Genomic DNA, 18,679 nt, shown 5'->3' on the forward strand with positions numbered 1-18,679 from the left:
GTTCTCATCTTCACTCCCTCTCTCTCCTTAATGGAGGAGAGCGTACTACACACTCCTAGTTGTTGACAGATTTAAGCAGCTTAATCTCCCCTTGCACCATGTTATTCCTTAAATTAAAATTGTATTTATTTTCTTTTATACAAGCACAGTCTCAAGACTAGTTTCTTATAAAAATTACATTCCTAACTTGAAAATTTTTCTCTTCATACATTTTTTTTTTTTTTGGCTCTTTAAAGCCGTATGCTACCCAAACAAAGCAGTGAGCATATTGTACTACGCTGCCAAGGAATGCATGTACTGTAATATTTTATTCTTATACTCAAGAATATAATATATCTCATTTATATAAGTGACAAAGGATATTTGACTGAAGATCATCTGAACAGATTAATGTTGGAATAAAATTTAAAAATGGTGTTGAAGTTTTATTGCCATAAAATATGAACATCCGACCTAGAAGAAAGAAGCAATATTTTGATCATGATACACATTATTGATAGAGTCCACTGAGAACTTAAAAAAAATACTCATAAAAAATGCATTTATATCATGTTTAGTCTGATTTCAAAATGCCATATGGATTTGTAAAGGGAGTTTTTTTTAACAGAAAATGTTTATGCTTATCTCTGTCTTCAATACAAATGTTACATGCTAGATGTATATTTGGGAAACATGGAAACCACTACAAGGAGTTCTAAAATACAGGTAGTCCTCAGGTTACACCCAGTCATTTAGCAACCATTCGAAATTACAACAGTATTGAACAAGGGGGACTTATGACTGGTCCTCGAAGTTGTGACCGTCACAGCACTTCCATGGTCACGTGATTGCAATTCAGGCACTTGGCAACCGACTCGCAATTATGATGGTTGCAGCGTCCCATTTGCAACTTTCTCTAAGGAAAGTCAATGGGGAAGCCAGCAGAAAGTCACAAGTCACTCCCACAAGTTGCTCCTGTTCCCGCTGCTTTTTCTCCAGGGGATCTCATAGCCCATAGTGCCTGCTCGCACCACCTGCCCATACTCCGTAGCACTGACCCACCTGCCGGTAGCTCTTGCCTACTGGCCTGGTTGCCTGGGATGTGGTTTCAGCAGCACAAGCAAATGCTTCTGGATTCCTGCCTCTTCCCACATCGTGGTCATGTGAGGTCCTCACTTAACGACCCACGTGGTCCTTCCTTAACAATGGCAATGGGAACTGCTGGGATTGTTGTTGCTAAGTGATGTGGTCATGTGACATTGCATTTTACGACTGCATTGCTTAGTGACAGAAATTCCAGGCCCAATTACCATCATTAACTGAGGACTACCTGTATATGGCTGTTAAAGTTACAGAAACCTCCTGCTCGTCAGTTGATAGGACATAATTGGCTTCTCTGAAAATCTTCACTTTCCAAAGGAAAAATCATTTGTGAGGATCTCTTTGGGAATCAAAGAAATTATCTTTTAGTATCCGAAATACTTGTAGACTGAAAACCATTATAACTCTTAAAAACAGACCTAAGACAACAATTATTACAACTTCAGCTCATTATAACCTATAAACTTACCCAAGTTCTGTCGAAATTCAGATTTCAAACCAATCTGTAGCAACTGATTCTCAAACAAGACTCCATTGTTTTTGCAAACAAACCTAGAAATAAAGGAATAACTGCATTAGGAAATTATATTTAAATAATTACATACTGCTACACATTCTTCAGGTCTATCTTGGTAGAGGGAATGCAGACAGAATTGTACTCTTGAATAACAGACGAAATGAAAATCAAGATAGATTACAGATTCAATCAAAATTAAAGTTAGCTGTAGGCCAGGAAGTCTTTGCCAGGTGTTCTTCATAACTTACCCTTTTAAAACTGTCATAAGCATCTAAAAGTAAGGGAAAATCTTTAGAAAACCACACCACAAAACTTACACATATATTCTGTGGACTGGACAACTCATCTGTTCTTCAAAGCAGATTATAAAAGAACTGATGTTTAACCAATATAAAATATATGGTAAAACAACCTAACATTTGTTTGTTTGTTTATCCATCCACAGAGAGAGGTCACCTAACTCTGTAGTTACTCTGGGTGGCTTACAAATTAAAAAAAAAAGTTATAAAGAAATACAAGGAGAAAAGAACCCTGGCTGACCAGAAGACCAATGCACCCAGCCATTCAGCAGACAAAGCAGCAGCTTCTTATACTGCTTTTATTACATGTCATGTGTTTGACATGATATACTGTCATTCTAATAGGAATGTCAAATTGGAACTGGATCATGTTTACAGTGCAGGAGAAAATTAATTACTCTAGTTTAAAGTAATACCTATCAACCCATTTGATAAGATGATAGATCACCATTCTGCTCCTATACTACTCAACCATATGATTATGGAAAGGCTATAAGCAAGACTTGAATGGAAGAGCATTCTGCCATTCATATTCTTCAGCAACTCATACTGAAAGGCTAACAAAAGAGGTAAAATACAGCCATCATGGCTAGTAAGTAGCAGCAGCCTTATCCTCCATGATTTTTTCTAATCCCTTTCAGAAGATGTTCACGCTCATGGCTGTCAGTAAGTTTCCTAGTACTGAGGTTAATTATACACAATGTGAAAACACTGAAGATTAATTTAAACTAGGAAAGATGTGGAATGTGATTAAAGAACTAAAGATGAAAAATAAAGTCTGTCCTTCCTGAAAATAAAAGTATGCAGTAAGAACTCGTCACCCTTGTGAGACAGTCCAGACAGGAAGCATACCCAGATGAACTAATTTTACTTTATAAGGTTACATTAACAGAATCTTGCAAGTCTGAAAGTACATTTCTCCCCCATTGCCTTTACAGCCCAAGAAACTAGGGAGGGTCCTAGTTCACCCTCTGAGATGTTTGCCATGCCCACATTCCTGCTGGGGGCTAAGCTGCCTCTTATCTGACTGTTCCCCTGGCTGTGGCTTTTCCCCCGTCTCCCAAGGCCATTCCCACATACCATTACACAGCCTCAGAGCTGGCATGATAAAATGGCCTATATTCTATCATGTCTGCTTTGAGGCTGTGGCTGCTTATTCTGCTCCTAGAAATGCACATTATTCTGAAAAGAAGTTGCTGCAGCAGTCCAATCCTGCAAGGTTCTAGCATGGCTTACTAGTGGAAAAGCTCATCAGGAATATGCTCAGTAACAATGGGTTCCTCAGAAACTACCTGTTCACTTGAAGCAAGGCCAGGACAAAATTGAAGCAACCTATAGAAAAAAGGAAGCAACAGAGAAGAACAGAGGCAGGGAGGGAGGAGGAAGAGTTAGAAGAAATTAAAAAAAAAAAATCTATCTCCTCCTTTAAATTCAGGACTTTAAATGTAATTTAAAATATATGCTGGATTTAATTGTGCCTCTCCTGCTGACACGCTACCCTCCAAAATTGTTGAGTTCAAAGCAGTTCAGGGAACAGTAATAACACATCTGCTTCCTGTAACTCCACATTGCCTCAAGAGTAATATGAATTTATATAAAATAGTCCATTTTCTCTTCTCCTTTAGTATTTCTAAACTAAAAATTAGCAGTATCCTCCTTTAGTATTTCTATACTACAAATTCCAGTGACTGTCACTGGAATTCAGCAACTTCTATCATCTTAGAAAAAAGATGCAATTAGTGGATTGCAAAGGGATGAAGAGTTAAACAGATTCTTTCCACAATCATATTTGCCAACTGGATTGTTTGACCAATCCAACAGTCAGGATTATTTCACATACCTGGACATTTGAACATCAATTATACAATAACACAGGTATTATGAAAGCCTGTAAACTGAAGCTTAAAAAGTATTTCACTTATGGAAATTAGGATACTGTACTAAGGGGAAACTGTTGCTATTATCAAGCCAACATACTTATAACTTTGTAGGCTGTCTGTTGGAGATTTCAGTTGTCATTTCCATATATGGAGCTCCTCAAAGGCAAGGAAGCCAGATAAGTGGCTTGTAGCCAATTGAACCCTCCATGAAATTTTAGCTATTTGTGCCCTACCTCATTTTAAAATCAAAGTATGGCAAAAAGATTAACTCAGTTTCACCCAAAACTAGAGGGGAAAAATGTTTTCCATTTATAGGAAAATTATTCTAAGCAGGGTAGGTAATCCAATTAAAATGTTTAAGCTTGCTAGTAATATAGCACATCCATGGAATATAGGGCTGAATGAACATTTGCCTTAATTAGGAGCTCCGTTCCAATAGAAGGTGCCAAGTTTACTATACAGTTGGTCCTTTCTCTATGGCAAGAACCCAACCTACCATCTGGAGAAGAGAATACAGAAATTGGCCAATCCTATTCTATGGAACAGGCAAGTAAGTGACACTTAAAGCGACAGACCAACAATTTCATAATCTCATGGAAACACAGAAGACCTACATTTGATAAAGGTTGGAAGAAGAAAGAAATGGAAGCATTGACTTAACACATGCCTTGCAAAGTTGTCTTCAGAACCAGGAGCAAGTGATGGAGGAGCCGCAGAATTGTCTGAAAACACATCCACCAACAAGCTACCACTCGACGTAGCAGGAACAGAATTTGTGACTGCAGCTGCACCAAGACCTAAAAGGTCTGCTGAAGGAGATGGAGTAGACTGCAAGAAATGACAGGAATATTAAATATTGTTGCTAATAAGATACAGAGCCAAGATACTACCTAATTTTTTTTCTCATTCTGTTTATGAAAAATCAGGTGCTTTACCACAGTGTTTTTCAAACTTGGTAACTTTAAGATGTGTGGCCTTCAACTCGGCAACTTCAACTTGGGGGCTGGGGAATTCTGGGAGTTGAAATCCATGCATCTTAAATTTGCCAAGTTTGAAAACCACTGCTTAACCATGTTAACTTTAAAGTAAATATGGTACTAAAGTTAAACCAAAATTCTTAATTTAATACACGCACACACTCAAAGAAAATTAGACAGAAGAAACTAATTTGCCTCTATTATAATATACTCAAACACTCCTGTTTCAGAGTTAGATGTAATCTGAGGAAAACTCTGATAAACACAATATTAAGACCCCGCTTTCAATTTGTTCAAAGTGAACAGTCACAATAAAACTGAAGATCTCTTTTCATGTTTTTCTAAAAATGTGTAGAGGTATGGGCAGGGTTCACAATTTCTACCCCCACATGTCCTATTTTAGCTTCCCATATTTTGACCCTGGCGATTTGACTGGAAAAGTCCAAGCTGAGCTTCTCTGTGGGGTCACCTGAACATGAGTAGCTCTCCAACTGCAAACTCTGGTCAAGCAGGGCTTTGTGAGAAGAGTTCTACTGATATTAAACGTGAGCAGCAGATTCAAGACTCCATGATGGTGGGAATGTAAAGGAAAGAGCCCACATACACAGCGTGTTGCAAACAAAATGAATGCAAACACTAATATGGAACTAAAACAGTCATTACAGGTGTCTCTCTGAAGACAGTAGCTGCTGAGAGTAGAGAAAATATGGGAAAAGTGTGTATCATTGTATCTACTCATAAGGCACTCCTGGATTGTCAGTATATATTTATCCTTCTATTTGTGGGACTGTAATTAATATTAACTGAGTGTGTGACTGTGCATACACAAACAGAACCCTGCTCAACACAAACGTGTATATTAATTAAGCAAAACATGACATCTATAGGCATCTAAATTTCTAATTTATGTAAATTAAACATGATAAAAGCAAATCAAGGATACTTTCTTGGGGGGAGGGGGCTATAAATAATGTCTCAGGAAATATTTACAAAAATGTTAAAATAAGGTTGCAGTAATAAAATACATAAAATTAAAGGCATGTAAAGGCCAGAACAAATAATAATCAAATTATTGGCAATGTGGTAGTAAATGTTTGGAATTGTTTAACCATTAATGTCTACACAAGGGTTTGATATTGCAGCATTGGAAAGATAAATGTACGGCCCCATTTATTCAATGGATTGAAGACCTGATTGCACTTGCCACCTATGAGTGGATTGCCTATAGACGTAGACTTTGTATGGACAAGTATAAGGCAATACGGAACTCATTTATACAAAATACACTAGGTTAAAAAAAAAAGTTATATAACTCTATGAGAAATATATATGTTCTTGAATAATATTTGTATTAGATAAGCATATACAGAATTGTAACTGTTTATTCTTATAATGATATATTAACTTTTTTCCCCTTTGTGTTGTATTTTTTGCACTTTCATGTTAAAGCACTTTTATGTTTTTTTTTTCCTTTGTGTAATTAAAAAAAATTAAAAATTAGAAAAAAAAGTCTGCACAAAGTGCCTATTTCTTCCCCTTGTGAAACGGCAAGATTGAAAAACAGGTACTGTAAACCTACCGCTGAACTTGCATTTACAAGAGTGGCATCAGTGCTACCATTGATATCAGAGTTTCTTTCCTTTTTGGTCTCTTCTAAATCGGTAACTGTATTGGGACCCTTCTTCTTCTTCAGCTTGGCTAGAATGGAGGACTCCCTCTCTGGAAATGGAGGCATTTCTTCTAGCACTGTTGCCTTAGAAAGGAATCACGCCACATTTTGGAAACATCAGAAACATGCTTTGACTTCTTAACATATAACATCAGCTTAAAGTCAGGAGCAGATCTCTTTTTTAAGTCCTGAAGGCCACCTGAATGCTGGCCATATTAACCACTTTTAGCCCTCTGGGCTGTGCTGTGCTTCCTGGGAGGGAGTAGAGAAGTTCACTAATTCCTCCTGTGAGACTAGGCTGAAGCTGCCATAACCTAAAGATGAAGCAGGCACTAAGCAGAGAGGACAAAAGCCAGGAAACTTATCTATGGGATCCCTTCAGGGAGGTAGATAAGAAGGAAGCAAGTCGTTAAGGAAAAAACAAAGGACCTGAACCAGAAAAAGGAAGTTGGGCCTGAGCACATGGAAACCCTCACCCCAATCCCATCAACTTGTAAATCAACCCAGCAAGGACTTTTGGGGATAAAAGGGGTCCCAAAGCCCGCCCACTGAGTCGTCTGAGTCACCTTTGGATCCAGACTTGGCAGCTTCTGTCCCTCTAGCTAGTGCCTGGCAGCCTAGTTGGGAAGGACGTGGGTAAGTGTGGATGAGCGCGCGTGTGTGTGTATGAGAAAGAGCAAATGTACCTTGCAACCAGTAAAGTTTTGCTGTTACTTTAAATTCACTGGGTCTCCATGTATTACAAAGAACCTCTTGTGCCTCAGTGTTCGGTTGGAAGTGATTTGTGTGTATCCCTAATTATTTCCCGGCTATTGGCCAGGGCTGTGTGCTCCAGCCGCACCTACCTGGGGCTGTGTGTCTGTCTGCTCCAGCCGCACCTATCTGGAAAACCCAGGTAGAAAGCAAGGGGGGCTGGCAAGATCCCCGTGCATCTACAGGCTGTGAGTGTGTGAGTGACCATAAGCCAAACCTGAGAGCAGCGTGTGTAACACTCCCTCCCCAATGATCTCCTAAAAGGCTCTTTTCATGCCAAGCATAGAGACCATGTCTGTCAAGTGCGGAAGCCAGAATGCCAGTCAATCTGGTTTCTCCACTTGGGAGTCTCTATGGCAATTGAGCTCTGCAAGAGAATGGATGAGGACAGATAGTTCAACAACAACAAGTAGAGACAAGGTAGAAACTGGCTAGAAGAGCCGCCGAAAAGTGGCACTACTACAAATGGGAACAATCACAAATTGCCACCCAGAAGGGTTGGAGGTGTGTACACTTGCAGTGGTCTACCCCAAAAACCTTGGAGGGGGAAAGAAGGTGCAGGCTGCCCTTACATGGGCTAAAGAAGTAAATCATTATTCAGTGGCCCCATAACGTTTGAAGGAGCCCTGGGCTCAGTCCCTTGCACTTGGCTTTAAGCAGTGGGAGGATGTACAGTACATCTGCAACTCCTCCTCTTCACTGCCTCTACTTCCTCTACCATTACCACTGTTTCCACCCATTTCCTCTGCTGAACTGGTCAGCAGCTATGGAAGCCATGCACCATTCTAAAGGAAAAAGGTATTTGAAATATAAGCAGCAGGTAATTGAAGGAATCAGATACTGCCCTTAAGAGCACTTACTTCATAAAAGTGCTTACTTCATGACAGCACTTGAATACCTTCACTACCTGAGCACCTATAAAATAGTGTCTCATTGACTTAGGAAGAGTGGGCTGCTGCTGTAGCTTTTAACTAGCTGGCCAGCGTAACACTACACTGTGCCCTGACTCCAAATCTTTAAGGTGTTTGGAGGCTTCCTTGGATTATGGGGGCCTAAGATTTGCATCCCCAAGTTCAGCCTTAGGGACATCACTGCGATCGATTGAAGACAGATATGCAACCAGCTCCAAAACTACCACTCAAGTGCACAATCATTAAGAAATTAAAACTGAAGTCTATTTTTGGAGGTAAGATTCATAACTATAAACATATTTAACCACACATACATACCAAAATATCAGTACTAGCAATTGTACTGAGCCTCAAGTACTCAACAGCTCTCTGCTGCAGCTCAACATCAGCGTTCTTTAGCTGGCTGTCACTGCGTAATACATCTTGAACAGTAGTTTTTATCTCAGGAAATAAATTTACAAACTTGATGTAAGTAGACAGAAGCAGTGCTCTAGTTGGGACACTGCACAGATGGAACTTTGAGTGTAACAGGTTGAACTGAATGAGAGGACTTGGAGAGGAGAAAGAAAACAGAGTCAAGGTTAGCAATCAATTCACAATGATTTGTTTGATGGGGAGGGAGAGGGAAGGAGTTCAGCATTAAAATCCTGAGATTACATTTTGAAACAATGAAATGTCTACTGCTGTACATTTTAGATTTCTAGTGTTTGCTGTTCTATTATTCAGTTCTAATGGTTTATACTGTTCTAATATTCAAACCAGGGGCAGGCAAACTGATGTCTGGGAATACAAATGTGTTTGTGGACACTTCCCTTGATACACTTTTTCTAATCCTAAACTTATTTTATTTTTTAAAGATTCTTTTGTTTTTTAAAAAATAGGATACTGGCATGCTGCAAATCAAATCTCTAAAAATAGCAGATGTGCCTACTACCCCAAATAGACTGCCTACCTCTGCTTTAAAGAGAGGAATAATCTGAATAAAATCTGGCTACACAGCTATCATGCTGGAGATATCAGTATCCTAGTTCTTAAGAGACAGCAATGGTATAGTGATTAGGGGGTTGGACTAGAACTGGGATACCTAGATCCAAATACACCCTTAGTCATATGAGGCCTGAAATGGCTCTCAGTGTGATTATGCTAGAGATGCTATTATAGTGTTTTTACCTGGATCTTGGATCCCCAGCAATCAAGTTTCCAAATTCTCCCAAGATGTAGCCACCCACTTTGACCAAGTTTTCATGGCATGCTGGTGCTTGGAGAGCCTGTTGAAAGAGATATTTGGGACCCATCAAAATATTACCAATTCAGAAAGTGGGTACATAACATCTAATGCAGAGGGAGATTTCTGCTATGTTTTGCCAGTTGAAAGGAAAAATACAGACTATTATGGGCATAAATAGTTAAACTGCTTTTAGGCTCCAAATGTACAAGGAACACAAACATTATAGAACCAGGAAAAACCATTTATGGGTAATCCGGGTGGGTTTTTTCCCCAGTCAAATATGTAGAGGTGTTCTTATTTGTACTTAGATCCATATTCTGCCTTTGGATTAGGACCCAGAAAAAGAAATAATAATTACGATTAATTTTAAAAAGCAGTTAATCCACAGGGCAAGATTCTAGCCCAAATCAACAAGTCTGTTCAAGGAAAGAAACTGCAAAGTTGGGAAAGACATTCGCCCACCCCCACCCCAAATTGATTGCACACTGTTTTTAAATGTTTATTAGCTATTCTTCAGCCAAAACTTTTAAAATAATTTATAAAATAATTTATAAGATATATCACAGGAGAGCAACTTCAGTTAGTAAACATCTTTATAATGCTCACTTATCTTTAGTAGAAAGTTTAGTAGAAAGTTAGTAAAAAGTTATTTAAGTTAAAATTCCATTCTTAAATATAAATATATATATGCATATACATATACATATACATATACATATACATATATACACATCTTTACAATTAGTTTAGAATTAAAAACCCTTTGCAGACAGTCACCTCAAGCTGCTGGGGGTATACCCTGTCCCTTCTTTTAACAATGTACTGAGTTGGGAGGAACAGAGGAAAAAAATAGGATAGAAATAGAAAACGGAGTTGCCTGCCTGCTTTTGATTCTGACTATTCCCTCCAATTATTTTGGCCCTACACACTGCTAACAAAAGATGGTCCTTGGGATAATATACCTTTTGACAAAAAAAAATGGATGATCCATTAGGGGTTAGACAGATGAAAGATTACTTGTTACCTGCAATAAGAATAGTTTCACTGTGTTGAGAATAGCATACAACTTTCTTGAAAGCTCCAGACAAGGTCTTATCACACACCTACAGGACAAGGCTCAGTTACAAGTATATGACTCGTAATTACTAGCTGACCTTGACAAGTGCCATCTGGCTTTTGATAGGGATAGTGAAGCTGAGATCTCTATGACCGGTAGTCAAGCCAGAAGAATTTTGTTTTTAACACTGGAGCCTGGGAGAAATAAGCCACATAGCTTCTCCTTAAGGTTCCTAGAGCCAAATAGAACCTTTAAAATGATAATGGGCCAATATGGAAGCTATGTCCCCAAATGAGGGAAGATTCTTGACAGGATGAATTTCTAATATCAGCTTGTCTCTCCTTTTGTTCCGGTATAGTCTAGTAGCACTACACATTCACACAAGCACAATACATTTTAACAAACAAAAGTCATCACACTGCAATAAACAAACCAATAAGCCATCAGCTACCAAATCCATTCCTCCTTTTTCTAGAAAACTCTTGTCCCATCCATCAAGAAATACTACTGTTAGACTACTTATTAATGTTTCATAGGTGGATACTAAAATTACAGACAATACTAAAGATACCAAAATTACAAACAAGTATTAGAGCAAGGTAATTAAAAAAAAATCAACTGAAAGAATAGTGCAAGGAGGAAGAAATATAATAAGTAAAATATAAAGTTAGAAGATCCATTTAAAATAGTTGGTTTCCACAACTACTTGGCTTTTATTCATGAATTACACAGCTAGTTAGTTTTTATTATAAATTACAGTGAGATGCCAGTAGGAAAAACTGCCAACAATAACCTTGTCTTACCTCAAACACTGTCTTTGCAGCATATCCTTGCACATCATCTCTATTAATTACTATTTGAATTACTCTGTACCACACTTCTTCACTGACATAGTCCCCGGCAATTCGAATCAAATTCAGTATGGTATCCACATACCAGGTGTAGTCTACTGCATACTTCTCAGCTAGAATTGCAACTTTGAGTACCTGGGTGGGAAAAAAGGAACGTGGGCATTTTCATCCATATGATAACAATCTTCAGTGCTTACCCTCCATCCAGAAAAAATATGAAAAGGGCAGTTTTTAAAGCATCTTATTTTATCAGTTACTAAAAGCAAATCGCCATTTAATTCAACACAAATTAACAGTTCTCCTTGCACTAATAGCGGGGCCTGATACTGCATAGTTTTACAAATATCCTAATCAAATGCAAAAAAAATATTTGACTATGATCAGTTTGTATACCCAGTTGAGTGAACTAAACAATATCGGCACCAGCTTTTTTGTTCAGAAGAAAAATGAAGTAGGGCTGCTCATTTTAATAGGAAGGAATACTTGCTCTAACACTAAAGTCCATTTATGACCATTCCCAAGCTGCCCACTTGTTAGCTAGTTACTCCTTTGACTAGTGTAGGGGCTAGAGCACCATATTTCAAACCTCCAACTGGTAATAATGATTTCTGCCCCCCAAACAAGTTTCTTATTGGAAATAATTTCAGTTGCCGTTGAAATTACTGTAGAAGTGAAAACTACGCATTTGTGGAGAATCATTTAAAATTCTTAAATATGACATGTAGCTCACCAGAACAAAATAAAACTCTGTGATGTCACATGCACAGCATACAATGAAAGCTCAGATCCATTTTTAAAAACTTACAATTTCTTCTCTAATAGAATAATCCGCTGTTTCCAGATAATTCAGCATTTCAGCTACAATTTGCTGGGCGTTGCTTCGGTCACACATGGCATACAGGAGATCCACCGCTCTCTGTCGTACACTGACATCTCTTTCTGTCTATAAGTAGCATCAGAGTTATGACACAAAAGTTTTGGAAAAAGTTATGAAAATAGCCTTCAAATGTGAAAGTGTACTATGACACACTGAGAATATTGAGATATTGAGAATTGGATCAGAATCAATAACGGGCAACTTTGTCATGACATCAAGAAGTCTAAATAGTACTTAGTGTTAAAATGCTATTAATGTACAGCGTCTGAAAGAGCAGTTTTATCGACAGTAGAGTTAAAGTTCCATCCATGTACAATGACAGATAAAGTAGAAAATAATTCAATGAATTAAAAATATGTATATATTGCAGAAAAAGATTCCTCAGAAAATAAAGTAGGGAAGAAAGAAAGAATAACGGCCAATATCTTTTCTTATCCAAAGATCCTTCTTGAGCTGGCTAGAAAATCTCCAGGATTACATGGGATATACCAACATAGTAATAGGGCCAGCTCTATAATGTAGTTGCTTAGACAGTAGCACTAGCAAAGCTGGGTGTCTTGCAGCCTGCCCAGCATCCTCCAAGCTAACTGATCTTTTCAGGTGCAGCAAAGGACAATATTCTGTCAGGCCTAGCCCGAGGAACTCCAGGAGACCATGCAAGTTCTGTTCAGCAATGTTTATTAGCTACAACCTCTATCAAGAATCTTCCCAGACTGAAAACTCCATTCCCACAGTAGCTATGAAAACAGAGTGAATTCCTCAGGGAGGTGCCAGCCTCATCCTCTTATCTCTTCCTCGTCCCTCTGGAGACGAAAGAGGATGCTTGCCTCCCTGAGTGTGGCCTTCATAATTCCATTCCATCACATCTTCCATCTCAGTTCTGAAGACTTTCAGAATGGGCCATTTGTACATGGTGCAGGAGGGGGGTCTTCTTCCCTTGTTGCCTCAAGCAACAGAATACCAAGGCCAGACCAGGCCGATACTATGGACGGAGGAGACAAGGAAGGAACAGGGATTGAGACACAGCAGAAAATGGAAGATGAAAGAATGGAGAGTACAAACTATTCTCAGTTTCATTGCCCATGGAATGAAGGTCCTCTTTCAAAACTGTTGTCTTATCTGTGATTAAGTTCAGCCCTAGTTTTAATTATGCAGGAGTCACCCATTTGGAGAAAGCAGGGAACTCCCACACTGTAAACTTCACTTCTTCTGCATCATCAGTGCTGTTCTTAGGACTACCAACACAGCATTGTTTTACTTGCTAAATTTTGACGTAGTGCAGTGTTGTCCAAACTTGGCTACTTTAAGATGAGTGGACTTCAACTCCCAGAATTCCCCAGCCAGCATGGCTGGCTGGGGAATTCTGGGAGTTGAAGTCCACTCATCTTAAAGTGGCCAAGTTTGGACAACACTGATAGAGTGGTACATGATGGAGCCTACAGTTCAAGCACAGCCTAATTGGAAAAACCTAAACCTTATTGTGGGTTATGAAATGTTTTGAAGAGGTTCCAAGGAAAAGACAATTTCATACCCTTTTATGTTTGAATAAAATCTTGGGGATGACTAGCGAGAAACAACCAATAAAAAACAATTAAGCAGGAGAATCAAGGTTTAGACAATATACAGAACCAAACATTACCTTCAATGCATTGATAACTGTTTCTATGTGTGTTTTCACAGCCTCGTGTGAAAATTCAGAGCTGGCAAGCGTGCACATGCTTTCCAATGCTAAGTAACGAAGATTAGTTTCCCGGTGCTGCAAAAATTGGCCTAGCTGATTACAGGCACGAACAAGCAGGTTTGGCTCACTAGGCAGAAGAGTGTAAAAAGATAACAAACCATAACAATCAGTAGCACGAGTATACTAAAGAGCATTAATGAGAGTGAGTATTATAAGGTACCTTCGCTACCATTAAAAGTGCAGCTAATACCTTCTGGAAGTTAGTAAGTAACAGAGATAGAATAATTACAATTCCATTTTAAAAGCAGGAAGCTTTATCCATACCATTTTAACAGAATTTCATAAGGGGCAAGAGCTTGCATGTTGCGGTAACACAGTGAATCAGGTATAATCCTGATGTTCTAGTGATGGCATATTTCCCCTCCATGCTATTTCATCAAAATAAAAAGTTTTGGTGATATGGATGAGCTCATCAGTATGGTTATTGGCATTTGAAGGGTGTTATCCTACTCCCAGTCTGATCATTCTTAGATTTAAGAAATAACATCTGACATTCCCATGAGATCACATAATACTACAAACATGGGAATTAACCATGGGTGAGCAGCAACCTCCACAATGTAAGAACTAGGACAAGATAATATCGTGCAATTGCCAGCAGGTATATACAGGTAGTCCTTGCTTAATGACCACAATTAGGATCAGAATTTAGGTTGCTAAGCAATGCGGTCATTAAGCAAATCATCACGTGACCGAACACGATTTTATAACCTCTTTTTGCGGTGGTCATTAAGCAAATCACTGCGGTTAAGTGAATCACCTGGTTATTAAGCAAATCACATGGTCATTAAATGCATCACAGAGTTCCCATTGATTTTGCTTGTCAGAAGCCGGCTAGGAAGATCGCAAAAGGTGATCATGTGACCATGGGACACTGCAACTGTTGTAACTTCAGGCATCACTCGCAAGTCACTTTTCAGCACCGTCATAACTTCAAACGGTCATTAAGCAAGGACTACCTGTACTGATGGCCTTTGTTCTTCATCAAGATTTGGTTTCATCCTACAACTATGCATACCAAGTCTTTGGATAAAAGGATCTTTAAAAATGTTCTTTACACATGCACAAAAGCCCATCTGCCATTTTGTACATCCATAAAGCAACAAAAAAACAAGTTAAAACCTGTAGCTACACAAAAATCTTTACCAGTTATGGTCTCTACTTAGCAACCACAGAAAAACGAAACCATGGATCATGAAACTGGGTGAGAGCCACTTGTATTGTCTTGTACTGATTTTATCCAAGAAAAGCAACTTAACAGATTCTTGTGATTTTTCATAAGATTACATTTGTTCTTATTAGACTATTCCAGCATCGCCAAAGTCTCCCCTATTTTGGGACTGCTTTTATCAATGAAAATGCATTAATAATAAATAAGGTAAGCAAAAGGATAATTATTGGCCAAGTTCAAAAATGTATGTCCTCTCAAGGGAAAGCATTTGAGGTCAAGATTGTCATTAGTCATTACAAGGCACAGAGCAAAGCTAAGACTGAGATGCAGAATGAATGCAGTCACTTGTGAATAGGTGTGACTGACAATCATTTTCAAATCATTCTTTTAAGCAGAATTCTGAAATGGAATATAATCTCAATAGGAAAAAAAGTCTGCTTAAAACATCTCTTTCCTATCTCCCCACACAGGCTGCACCTGATTCACACAACGTACTAGACAAACTGTGTTTTCGCTTAGCATTATGTGTGAACCAGGAAATAATTTCAGATTGTGGTTAAGGCAGAGACCATCTGAAACCGTAACTTATCTGAGCTGACATGTGGCTCCATGATTAAGCAACCAGTAAATCCTCCAAGAAAACAAAGAATGGTGCAGGAATAGCTGCCAACCGAGCCACTCCTGTATACCAGCTATTCTCTCTCTCTCTCTCTCTCTCTCTCTCTTTCTTTGTTTCGGGCATTGCAGAGAGCTCATTTTTAAAAATAAAACAAAGGACTCAGGGAAAGAGTAACCTCCCTATATCCTATATGTTTGCTTCATTTGTTTTTTGGGTTTTAAAAAAAGACAAAATACAAACCCAGGTACCACAGCAGAGTGGGAGAAAGACCAGCTGGCTGTGACTTGTTGCAGGTTACAGTGTCTCCTAGCATGATCCTGGTGGCTTAAACTTAGAATAACTTAAGTTGTTGTTTGAACAGCTCCTAATTCTCCAAATTTGGTAAGACTCAAGTTGGAAATTGCCATTGACCATGTCTTTTAAGTGACATACAATTAGACATTTCAGTGCCATCTTAAAATGGTGTGCCTGTTTTCAAAGAACATTCCCCCCCCCAAAGCTTACCTGTCATGGTGGATAATTAAACTAATTGCCTCAAACAGTACAGCATTCTTTGCATTTGAATGCTGTACTTTCTTCGATTTTGGAGGTTCTTGAGCTTTGTTAAGAATAGTTTCCAGACACTCTGTGAGACGACCTCGTACAGAAGGGTCTTCTGGGAGAAAGAAAATAATTAGGCAAAGTCGCTGAACAATGTAAGATTATATTACTACAATATGCCTTTTAATTGTCTCATTGAAGAGCTCAGTGCTATTTCTATGGAGAACCTAATGATTTCTGATCTTGGCAGTGGTTAGCTTCAATACAATACACAGCATCAAATACATTTTGATCATAAGTATGTGAAAAGTGGAGAAAGTTACATTTTAGAGGGGAAAAACAATAGCAGCTTTCATGCAATACTCATGTTTGTGACAGTATTGAAATAAACCAAAAATTCCACAGAATATTTTCCTACAGCATAATGCTCCTCAGAGCTTGTCAAAACAGAGTGGAGAATAGACTGATTCTCTTCAATCTGCTTTCTAGGATCAGGCAAACATTGAGTAAGGATTCTGGAATGCTAAGAAATCCATCCTTGCTTAACAAGCTAATCAACAGTCACAATTTCTGTCTATATTATAGCTGAGTGACTTCAGACTATTTGATAATATTGGAGACAAGTAAGTGAGCTGAATTCAATGCAGGAGAACAATTCCCAGTCAATCATGTTTTGATGTGATAAGAGGACATTCATTTTCAAATTGTTCTAAGTCTTGGCCTTAGGTCCCACATGACCAAGATGCATATAGAGAACTCAAGAATGTTATACTGTACTTGCAGATGTTATTCCAGATGTTATCTGGAAGAGACCTCTTCAACACAAGCAGCAAATATAGCACCTATGACATACGGCCATCCAGTCTCTATGTAAGCATTTCCAAGGATATTCCTTGGTTACTATCCAAGACAGCTTATATTGATGTCACAAGAAATATATATATATATATATATATATATATATATATATATATATATGCATACATATATACATACATACATACATACATACATACATACATACATACATATAGTCATTCATTCATTCATTCATTCATTCATTCATTCATTCATTCATTCATTCATTCATTCCTGAAATTCAACTGAAATCTGTTTTCCTGCAATTTCTAACCTAACATTATGCTTGGGTGCATCTGCTTCTTCTAAATGACAAACTCCAGTTATCTGAAAACTCTAATTGCATCTCTCGTTCATCTTAAGATCTCAAAGTTAAATATATCCAGATGCTTCTCACTGGACAGTTAGACAAATTCCTCACCATATCACTCTCTCTCCTTTTGCATTGCTCCAATTTGTACACAATGATTAAACACAATGTCCAGAATGATATTCTAGAAGCAACCAGATGAACACAGAATATAATGTAACTTTTGTTTCAAGTTCTGGAAACTATGCTTCTGATAACATATCTCACAATTGCATTTTAGCAGTGGCATCACACTGGCAACTCATACATCACTTGAGATTAACCAGGACATCTTTTCCTGCTACCAGGCCAGATCTCTTCCAATCTGCACTTGTTTGCTGAATATTTCCTGAATTGCTTCTTGCAGCTTTGGCCCAGAATCCTAACGTACTTTTAATCCTTATTCTGCCTTTTATGTTGTCAGCTATCTCTCTCAGCTCTCTGCCGCCTGTACATTTGTAAGGATTTCATCTATGCCATTGTTGAAATAACTTATTTAAAATAGTCAAATGGCACCAGACCACGGAAAAAGCCCAGCAGCGTTCTATTAAAGAAGTTGGGTATGTTTGTTCAGCCAGCTGTATTTGTTCCAAAATAATGAGAACCAGGTATGCTTGTTCAGCCGGTTGTATTTATTCAAAAAAATGGCATCCATCACTGTATAGCACTTTGGATTCAAAGGGAAAAAGGGGGGTTGGAGCACCTGTGGGCACGCACGTAGCTATTCTAATTTCCAATACACTGTAGTCTCTATGATCAAATACATACGCTTCTAATGCTATTCGCTGTTCTTTGCTAATTAAAGGAAGGGTGAGACTAGGATATTTTCATTACTTTACCTGGTGGAGGATAGCACTGCAACAATCTCAGAAGTTTCACAGACAACCATGGAGCAGGGACAAAGTAGTAAGTATAATCTTGGAGATCAGTGGATGCTGAGGTCACAATCTGAAAGGAAAATATTTCTGCTACTTTCTGGTGACATTTTGTCAAGTTTAGGAAATGCACAGTGCAGATTCTGAATTTTAATGAAGTCTAAGAACAGGGGAAGAAAAATCAAGAAGATAACACACAGAAGCTTGAGCACAGACCAAGTGGAGGATGTGTCAGAAGTTCATAAACATTCAAGTAGCTTCTTAGAGCAAACATGAGGCAAAAATAAGCTATAGATGTAGAATAATAAATATTTTTAACATAAGTCACTACTAGTTTACCCAACACATGTACCAATACGCGTACCAATACAACAACAGACTGGAAGATGCAAACAAATGCACAATTGATACTTGATATAATCTTATT

General features: G+C 38.3%; 1 protein-coding gene across 2 annotated transcripts in view; it reads right to left on the reverse strand.

The window, feature by feature from the left end:
* The window catches only part of AP2A2 (adaptor related protein complex 2 subunit alpha 2), a 61,851-nt gene that overhangs the window by 11,115 nt on the left and 32,057 nt on the right, over positions 1-18,679 (reverse strand). The window contains exons 7-17 of one of the 2 annotated variants that reach the window (XM_007429563.3): positions 18,217-18,325; positions 16,135-16,285; positions 13,739-13,907; positions 12,028-12,165; positions 11,175-11,357; positions 9,257-9,354; positions 8,405-8,636; positions 6,333-6,506; positions 4,444-4,604; positions 1,550-1,632; positions 364-453 (exon numbers count right to left, since the gene is read on the reverse strand). In XM_007429563.3, the coding sequence (XP_007429625.1) occupies positions 364-453; positions 1,550-1,632; positions 4,444-4,604; positions 6,333-6,506; positions 8,405-8,636; positions 9,257-9,354; positions 11,175-11,357; positions 12,028-12,165; positions 13,739-13,907; positions 16,135-16,285; positions 18,217-18,325 (1,588 nt within the window). The remainder of the gene's footprint in view (positions 1-363; positions 454-1,549; positions 1,633-4,443; positions 4,605-6,332; positions 6,507-8,404; positions 8,637-9,256; positions 9,355-11,174; positions 11,358-12,027; positions 12,166-13,738; positions 13,908-16,134; positions 16,286-18,216; positions 18,326-18,679) is intronic. The other variant, XM_007429564.3, reaches the window with a different exon arrangement.

This window comes from Python bivittatus, unplaced genomic scaffold (genome assembly GCF_059951505.1).
Source record: "Python bivittatus isolate LINGU-HERP-01145 unplaced genomic scaffold, Pbiv_v1 ctg000480_np1212, whole genome shotgun sequence".
In the NCBI taxonomy this organism is placed as follows: Eukaryota; Metazoa; Chordata; class Lepidosauria; order Squamata; family Pythonidae; genus Python; species Python bivittatus.